The following is a 9,286-nucleotide window of genomic DNA, read 5'->3' on the forward strand; positions in this document are numbered from 1 at the left end:
AAGAGACGACATCTGGATGGGAGCATATGTTGTTCTAGAACTTGGATATACCTTTCAGCATTGATGGTGCCTTTCCAGATGTGTAAGCTGCCCATGCCACGCGCACTCATACAACCCCATACCATCAGAGATGCAGGTTTCTGAACGGAGCGCTGATAACAACTTGGGTTGTCCTTCTCTTTAGTCCAGATGACATGGTGTCCCAGTTTTCCAAAAAGAACTTCAAATTTTGATTTGTCTGACCACAGAACAGTTTTCCACTTTGCCACAGTCCATTTTAAATGAGCCTTGGCCCAGAGAAAACGCCTGCGCTTCTGGATCATGTTTAGATATGGCTTTTTTTTTACCTATAGAGTTTTAGCCGGCAACGGTGAATGGATTGTGTTCACCGACAATGTTTTCTGGAAGTATTCCTGAGCCCATGTTGTGATTTCCATTACAGTAGCATTCCTGTATGTGATGCAGTGCCGTCTAAGGGCCCAAAGATCACGGGCATCCAGTATGGTTTTCCGGCCTTGACCCTTACGCACAGAGATTGTTCCAGATTCTCTGAATCTTTGGATGATATTATGCACTGTAGATGATGATAACTTCAAACTCTTTGCAATTTTTCTCTGAGAAACTCCTTTCTGATATTGCTCCACTATTTTTCGCCGCAGCATTGGGGGAATTGGTGATCCTCTGCCCATCTTGACTTCTGAGAGACACTGCCACTCTGAGAGGCTCTTTTTATACCCAATCATGTTGCCAATTGACCTAATAAGTTGCAAATTGGTCCTCCAGCTGTTCCTTATATGTACATTTAACTTTTAACCTGTCCCAAATTTTTGGAATGTGTAGCTCTCATGAAATCCAAAATGAGCCAATATTTGGCATGACATTTCAAAATGTCTCACTTTCAACATTTGATATGTTATCTATATTCTATTGTGAATAAAATTTTATGAGAAAAAAAAAAGTTTATGAGATTTGTAAATTATTGCATTCCTTCTTTATTCACAATTTGTACAGTGTCCCAACTTTTTTAGAATCGGGTTTGTATTTAGTACTGAGAAAACTTTAATTTGATTTTGACTGATTTTAAATAGTTTATTGCCTTTTGCTGCTAAATCACAATGCTGGAGCTGCATGTTGTATGCAACATATGGGGGGAGGGGGTGCTTCACAATTTATAATAAAGATGATTTTATTTTATTTATATATTATTATAGTATTATAGACTGAACAAAAAGTGAATATATGTGAAGTCTGCAAATTATGTATATGGATTACTTATGTAGGTACCTTATTTTGCCCTTTTGTGTTTTTAAACTGTCCCTTATGGTCTTTTTTCTTTTCTACTATAATTTTGTCTTTGTTTTATTCGCAGTGTTTAAAAACTTGTTTAATGAAAATCAATGTAAACTGGAAAAAATGACAAGTTTTGAGAATTACATGTCACTGGAAAAATGAAAAGATTGTCAAACAGACTGTTTTTATGTTTAGGTTTTTTGTTCTTATACAGTTTAAGTGATGTAAAAAGAGGTCTAGAATTTTAATATTTGGATCTGTGAGTGTGTCAACTGGCAAGCATCATATTTATATATATATATATATATATATATATATATATATATATATATATATATATATATATATATATATATATATATATATACACACACACACACACACATTTCTTTTTTTTTTTTTTTGCTCCAGTGTTGTTGATTTCGATCTCTTCCGGGTTTGGGACTTAAAAAGAGACCCTGAACACTAGACGGCAGCAGCAACAACACATTCTTGCAGTGAACACACAGGACGACATGTTTTCAGTGCTGAAATATGTTTTTACCCCTTTCGCAAGAAACGCTCTTGCAAAAATGCACTACAGTTCGGGGGTCAGCATTAGGCTTTTGCCCAGTTATAAGTGCTCTTTTGAAGACCCAGTGCAAGTGACCGTGAGTGGCTTAAATCCACAACAGCGCGTGGATCTGCGCTCTAAAATCACCGATGAAAATGGACTTGTATTCAAAGCTTCGGCCACCTACCAAGCTGACGGCAGTGGTCAAGTTGACCTCAACCGCGACCCTTCTCTTGGTGGAAGCTTTACCGGAGTTGAACCAATGGGCTTATTCTGGGCACTAAAAGCAGACGTCGTAAGCTGCAAGTTTGCCCTAACAGACGTGACGCGCCCTGCTCTCGTTGACATTGAATGTGTCAGTGACGATAAAGTCATCGCCAAAGTAACAAACGAGAGACACTGCATGACCGATGGTGTACGGAGAATTCCTGTAACCGAAGGCAGGATCAGGGGAACTCTTTTTATGCCACCTGGTCAGTTATTTTAGTTGTATTAACTACAGCTAAAAGACTATTAAAGACTAGTTTGTAAGGCACTCCATATATCAGTGGTTCTCAAACAGGAGGCCGCAGGAATGACTGTAAATATTGAAATTCATCTAACTCTAAATTATAATGCTAAAAATTGACTTTACAAGTCTTTGCTCATACTTATTCAACTGAGATGTGAAAGTTTTTGGCCATATTCAATCTGTTTTGTAGCAGCGCCTTGTGGTGAAAGCGGAAAAGTGCAGGGTAACACTATTTCAATCAAGCCTGTAAAATGTAGAGTTTTTAATGCTGCTGTTTTAATTTTTCAGGTAAAGGACCATTTCCTGGGATTTTGGATACATATGTGTTTAGAGGAGGTCCTTTTGAGTTGAGGGCAGCTCTGCTGGCAAAAAGAGGCTTTGCCTGTTTTTGCTTTGGCTTTCCAAGGTTACCAAGATTTACCCAAAAGAGCTGACAGATTTCACCTCGAGTACTTTGAAGAAGGTATAGATTTCCTGCGACAACAGCCAGAGGTTAGTGTGTATAGCCATTCATGTGCATTCATTATAAACTTGAGCATAATGAAGCTAATTACAATGGGAAATTTATGAGAATCACAAATTCAATTCCAACATCTCTTTTTTTTTTTTTTTTTTTATTCAAAGGTCAAAGATCAAAAAATTGGTCTAGTGTCCATATCAAAGAGTGGAGATCTCGCTTTGTCAATGGCAACATTCCTGCCTGGTATATCGGCCACCATTTGGATCAATGGATGCAATGCCAATACTTTGGTCCCGATCTACTACAAAGACATCTGTGTTCCACCCCTCATGTTTGACGTTAAGAGATCAAAAATGACACCGTCAGGCCTTGTGGATATTGGGGATGCCATGAATGACCCAATGTCCAAAGAAGGCCTTCCTAGCGTTATTCCCATTGAGTGTGCCTCTGGTAACTTCATGTTTATAATGTCAGAAGCCGACAGGAATTGGCAAAGTGCCTATTATGCAAAACTTGCATGTGACAGACTCAAAGCACACGGGAAACATAACTATGAGCTGGTGAGGTATGAAAAAGCGGGTCACTTTATTGAGGTGCCTTATATGCCCTTTTGTCTGGCTAATTATCATGGTGCAGCTAACCAGGTGGTTTTCTTTGGTGGGGAACCTAAGGCTCATTCAGAAGCACAGTTGGACGCATGGGCGAGGATGGTGAATTTTTTCAAAAAACACTTAGCGGGTGTTGATCACAACTGCAGATCTATGCTGTAAGAAAAAGGGCATGTGCAGTACATAATAGTTATGACATCCAGTTATAATGTTGACTTGCATTTCTAATGTAGTTATCAAGTATTAAAAAAATGGTCAAACTAGTGAAAATGGTTGATTTGCTTCTAAATCTACTGATGTTTATATCATTCATACAAAGTATGGAGAATTGTTTGTAAAATCAAACTATTTAGTATTTGTGTTTCACTGTTCAAAAATTTGGGGTCAGTATAATTTTTTTCTCTTGTGCTTGCAAAGGCTACATTTATTTGATCAAAAACACAGTAAAAATTGTGAAATATTATCACAATTTAAAATAACAGTTTTCTATTTTAATAGATTTTAAAATGTAATTTATTCCTGTGGTGAAATCATTCTCATATATGCTGATTTGGTGCTCAAGAAACATTTCTGATGTTGAATAGAGGAGAATCATGATGAGAAATGTTATCAATTCAGTTGAATGATAACCGTTATGCTGCTAGAGATATTTTGGAAACAACAACCTATTTTTGAAGAGCAGATTTTTTTAAAAATGTAAGTATTTTATAATAATGTAAAATTCTTTACTGTCACTATCAATTTAAAGCATCCTTGCTCAATAAAAAAAAATCTAATGTACTCTCACTGCTGTGCCACATTTTTGCATTATAACAACACTTATTTTAAATCATATTACACACTTTACTGCTGCTGTTTATCTGCATTCTCTATGTCAGTATCTCTACACTAGGTCTGTTTTATTGTATGGCCTCTGGTGCTTTTATTTCAAAGAGGGCATTGGCTACAAGCTAGTTACTGTATTCACCTTACACATACTGGAGTTTCCAATAAAGTACAATTAGATATCTTGAGATGATGTCTGTTTTTTATTTGTTTAATTATTCTTAGTAATTATTTTATAACTTTTGGTTGATGTCTAATGCTGATTCTAAGAGGTGACCTCCCATCTGTGTCTGATTTGCATTATTTTGATTTAGATCTAAAGTGTTGGTCGATGGAATACTGATCAACATCCACAAATGGTTATTAGCAAGCCAATAATCCAAAATAATCGTTCTGTGCCACAACAACACTAAACATTACAGTATATTTAGCAATACTGTATGATTTAAGGGGATAGTTCACTCCTAAATGACAATTGTCATTCACTCCCAACTCTCAAGATGATTTTGAAGAGCGTCTCGACTGTTTTTTGTCCTTACAATGAAAGTCAAAGGAGTTTACAAAACATTTTTTTTTATGTTCCAGAGAAGAAATAGAGTCATGCAGGTTTAGAACAACATGATGGTGAGTTAATTTTGACAGAATTTTACTTTTTAGCTGAACTATCCCTGTCAAGTTTATTGCAGTATAATTGCCATGATTACACATATGCCAATACATGAAAGCCAAACTCACTGGATGAATGCTGAGGATCGGTTACTTTCAGATTTATCAACATGTTAAAAAAAACAAAACATGAAATTTGATGAGATCTTCTCTGTGCAAATCTCCAGTGGTACTTATTGCAAATCATTTAGAGAGCACTATGATAAGGAAACACTCTAGTGGGCCTTGCTGTTTAACCCGGACTACTTCAGAGGAAGCTCAAGATTTCTCGCATGCTGATTAACTGGAAAAGGTTCATTTTATATTTATAGAGGAGCTGCACTATAACATGACATTCCCATGAATTGATGATTGTGTTCTTGTGTGGGGATACAATATTAATATTAAAATATTTATTTGAAAATTAATATTGTCCAAAGTTAAATAAAATAATGGTAATAACATGGAAAATCCTATGCAGTTTTGCAGAAACATTTGGTTACTGAAAATTATGTTGAATATATTTGAAGAATATTTTCCAGCCTATTCCCCAGATAAAAACACCAAGAATTACTGATGTGGACGGCAGTATGAGCTCTACAACAAAGAAAATCTATATTATGGTAATGAATACAATAGATGAGGGTCAGTTGCTAGCTAACATGTTCTTGTTTTCTATAGGGCCTGTAGCATGTGAGCTACAGAGGTCTTTTGCTCTATTAATTAACATTTTATATAATGATTTACTTGTCCTAAAATAGTCACTGGACAATGTTAGGATTTATTAGCTTAAGTAAAGTCCTTTATGTCTAAACGGCAGTAGATGCTATCTAGCAGATTGCAGTATCCATAAATAACAATCACTTAAGGGAAATAAAATTTAAAGTCTTAAATCAGATTTGATTCAAATTGACAATTGAGGGTAAAAAAAAGACCTACTAAATGAGCCTACAAAAATATTTGTTATAATCTATCACAGATTATATCCTATTTAGTATAGAGAAAACTTTAATTTGATTTTGACTGATTTTAAATAGTTTATTGCCTTTTGCTGCTAAATCACAATGCTGGAGCTGCATGTTGTATGCAACATATGGGGGGAGGGGGTGCTTCACAATTCATAATAAAGATGATTTAATTTTATTTATATATTATTATAGTATTGTAGACTGAACAAAAAGTGAATATATGTGAAGTCTGCAAATTATGTAAATGGATTACTTATGTAGGTACCTTATTTTGCCCTTTTGTGTTTTTAAACTGTCCCTTATGGTCTTTTTTCTTTTCTACTATCATTGTGTCTTTGTTTTATTCGCAGTGTTTAAAAACTTGTTTAATGAAAATCAGTGTAAACTGGAAAAAATGACAAGTTTTGAGAATTACATGTCACTGGAAGAATGAAAAGATTGTCAAACAGACTGTTTTTATGTTTAGGTTTTTTGTTCTTATACAGTTTAATTGATGTAAAAAGAGGTCTAGAATTTTAATATTTGGATCTGTGAGTGTGTCAACTGGCAAGCATCAGGATCAGGAGTGTATATATATATATATATATATATATACACACACTATATACACACTATACACACACACACACACACACACACACACACACACACACACACACACACACACACACTATATATATATTTTTTTTGCTCCAGTGTTGTTAATTTCGATCTCTTCCGGGTTTGGGACTAAAAAGAGACTCCGAACACCAGACGGCAGCAACAACACATTCTTGCAGTGAACACACAGGCGACATGTTTTCAGTGCTGAAATATGTATTTACCCCTCTCGCAAGAAACGCTCTTGCAAAAATGCACTACAGTTCGGGGGTCAGCATTAGGCTTTTGCCCAGTTATAAGTGCTCTTTTGAAGACCCAGTGCAAGTGACCGTGAGTGGCTTAAATCCACAACAGCGCGTGGATCTGCGCTCTAAAATCACCGATGAAAATGGACTTGTATTCAAAGCTTCGGCGACCTACCAAGCTGACGGCAGTGGTCAAGTTGACCTCAACCGCGACCCTTCTCTTGGTGGAAGCTTTACCGGAGTTGAACCAATGGGCTTATTCTGGGCACTAAAAGCAGACGTCGTAAGCTGCAAGTTTGCCCTAACAGACGTGACGCGCCCTGCTCTCGTTGATATTGAATGTGTCAGTGACGATAAAGTCATCGCCAAAGTAACAAACGAGAGACACTGCATGACCGATGGTGTACGGAGAATTCCTGTAACCGAAGGCAGGATCAGGGGAACTCTTTTTATGCCACCTGGTGAGTTCTTTTAGTTGTTTTAACTACAGCTAAAAGACTATTAAAGACTAGTTTGTAAGGCACTCCATATATCAGTGGTTCTCAAACAGGAGGCCGCAGGATGACTGTAAATATTGAAATTCATCTAACTCTAAATTATAATGCTAAAAATCGACTTCTACAAGTCTTTGCTCATACTTAGTCAACTGAGATGTGAAAGTTTTTGGCCATATTCAATCTGTTTTGTAGCAGCACCTTGTGGTGAAAACGGAAAAGTGCAGGGTAACACTATTTCAATCAAGCCTGTAAAATGTAGAGTTTTTAATGCTGCTGTTTTAATTTTTCAGGTAAAGGACCATTTCCTGGGATTTTGGATACATATGTGTTTAGAGGAGGTCCTTTTGAGTTGAGGGCAGCTCTGCTGGCAAAAAGAGGCTTTGCCGTTTTTGCTTTGGCTTTCCAAGGTTACCAAGATTTACCCAAAAGAGCTGACAGATTTCACCTCGAGTACTTTGAAGAAGGTATAGATTTCCTGCGACAACAGCCAGAGGTTAGTGTGTATAGCCATTCATGTGCATTCATTATAAACTTGAGCATAATGAAGCTAATTACAATGGGAAATTTATGAGAATCACAAATTCAATTCCAACATCTCTTTTTTTTTTTTTTTTTTTATTCAAAGGTCAAAGATCAAAAAATTGGTCTAGTGTCCATATCAAAGAGTGGAGATCTCGCTTTGTCAATGGCAACATTCCTGCCTGGTATATCGGCCACCATTTGGATCAATGGATGCAATGCCAATACTTTGGTCCCGATCTACTACAAAGACATCTGTGTTCCACCCCTCATGTTTGACGTTAAGAGATCAAAAATGACACCGTCAGGCTTTGTGGATATTGGGGATGCCATGAATGACCCAATGTCCAAAGAAGGCCTTCCTAGCGTTATTCCCATTGAGTGTGCCTCTGGTAACTTCATGTTTATAATGTCAGAAGCCGACAGGAATTGGCAAAGTGCCTATTATGCAAAACTTGCATGTGACAGACTCAAAGCACACGGGAAACATAACTATGAGCTGGTGAGGTATGAAAAAGCGGGTCACTTTATTGAGGTGCCTTATATGCCCTTTTGTCTGGCTAATTATCATGGTGCAGCTAACCAGGTGGTTTTCTTTGGTGGGGAACCTAAGGCTCATTCAGAAGCACAGTTGGACGCATGGGCGAGGATGGTGAATTTTTTCAAAAAACACTTAGCGGCTGCTGAGCACAACTGCAGATCTATGCTGTAAGAAAAAGGGCATGTGCAGTACATAATAGTTATGACATCCAGTTATAATGTTGACTTGCATTTTTAATGTAGTTATCAAGTATTAAAAAAATGGTCAAACTAGTGAAAATGGTTGATTTGCTTCTAAATCTACTGATGTTTATATCATTCATACAAAGTATGGAGAATTGTTTGTAAAATCAAACTATTTAGTATTTGTGTTTCACTGTTCAAAAATTTGGGGTCAGTATAATTTTTTTCTCTTGTGCTTGCAAAGGCTACATTTATTTGATCAAAAACACAGTAAAAATTGTGAAATATTATCACAATTTAAAATAACAGTTTTCTATTTTAATAGATTTTAAAATGTAATTTATTCCTGTGGTGAAATCATTCTCATATATGCTGATTTGGTGCTCGAGAAACATTTCTGATGTTGAATAGAGGAGAATCATGATGAGAAATGTTATCAATTCAGTTGAATGAAAACCGTTATGCTGCTAGAGATATTTTGGAAACAACAACCTATTTTTGAAGAGCAGATTTTTTTTTAAAATGTAAGTATTTTATAATAATGTAAAATTCTTTACTGTCACTATCAATTTAAAGCATCCTTGCTCAATAAAAAAAAAATCTAATGTACTCTCACTGCTGTGCCACATTTTTGCACTATAACAACACTTATTTTAAATCATATTACACACTTTACTGCTGCTGTTTATCTGCATTCTCTATGTCAGTATCTCTACACTAGGTCTGTTTTATTGTATAGCCTCTGGTGCTTTTATTTCAAAGAGGGCATTGGCTACAAGCAAGTTACTGTATTCACCTTACACATACTGGAGCTTCCAATAAAGTACAATTAGATATCTTGA

The 9,286-nt window shown here is 36.2% G+C and overlaps 1 protein-coding gene and 1 pseudogene across 1 annotated transcript; both read left to right on the forward strand.

Moving 5' to 3' along the window:
* Positions 1-1,800: 1,800 nt before the first annotated feature.
* On the forward strand, positions 1,801-4,435 carry LOC125277969 (annotated as a pseudogene).
* Positions 4,436-6,590: 2,155 nt separating this feature from the next.
* On the forward strand, positions 6,591-9,286 carry LOC125277970 (acyl-coenzyme A thioesterase 5-like). Its single transcript, XM_048206632.1, has 3 exons — positions 6,591-7,166; positions 7,493-7,695; positions 7,828-9,286. The coding sequence occupies exons 1-3, from the start codon at positions 6,656-6,658 to the stop codon at positions 8,431-8,433; spliced, it is 1,320 nt and encodes a 439-aa protein (XP_048062589.1). The 5' UTR covers positions 6,591-6,655; the 3' UTR covers positions 8,434-9,286.

This window comes from Megalobrama amblycephala, linkage group LG11 (assembly GCF_018812025.1).
Source record: "Megalobrama amblycephala isolate DHTTF-2021 linkage group LG11, ASM1881202v1, whole genome shotgun sequence".
Taxonomy (NCBI): domain Eukaryota; kingdom Metazoa; phylum Chordata; class Actinopteri; order Cypriniformes; family Xenocyprididae; genus Megalobrama; species Megalobrama amblycephala.

Excerpts from the sequence above, each read along its gene's own strand:
- LOC125277970 (XM_048206632.1), top strand. The coding sequence starts at position 6,656 with ATGTTTTCAGTGCTGAAATATGTATTTACCCCTCTCGCAAGAAACGCT. Across the intron at positions 7,167-7,492 it reads AACTCTTTTTATGCCACCTG|GTAAAGGACCATTTCCTGGG; the intron begins GTGAGTTCTTTT and ends TTAATTTTTCAG. Across the intron at positions 7,696-7,827 it reads TCCTGCGACAACAGCCAGAG|GTCAAAGATCAAAAAATTGG; the intron begins GTTAGTGTGTAT and ends TTTTATTCAAAG.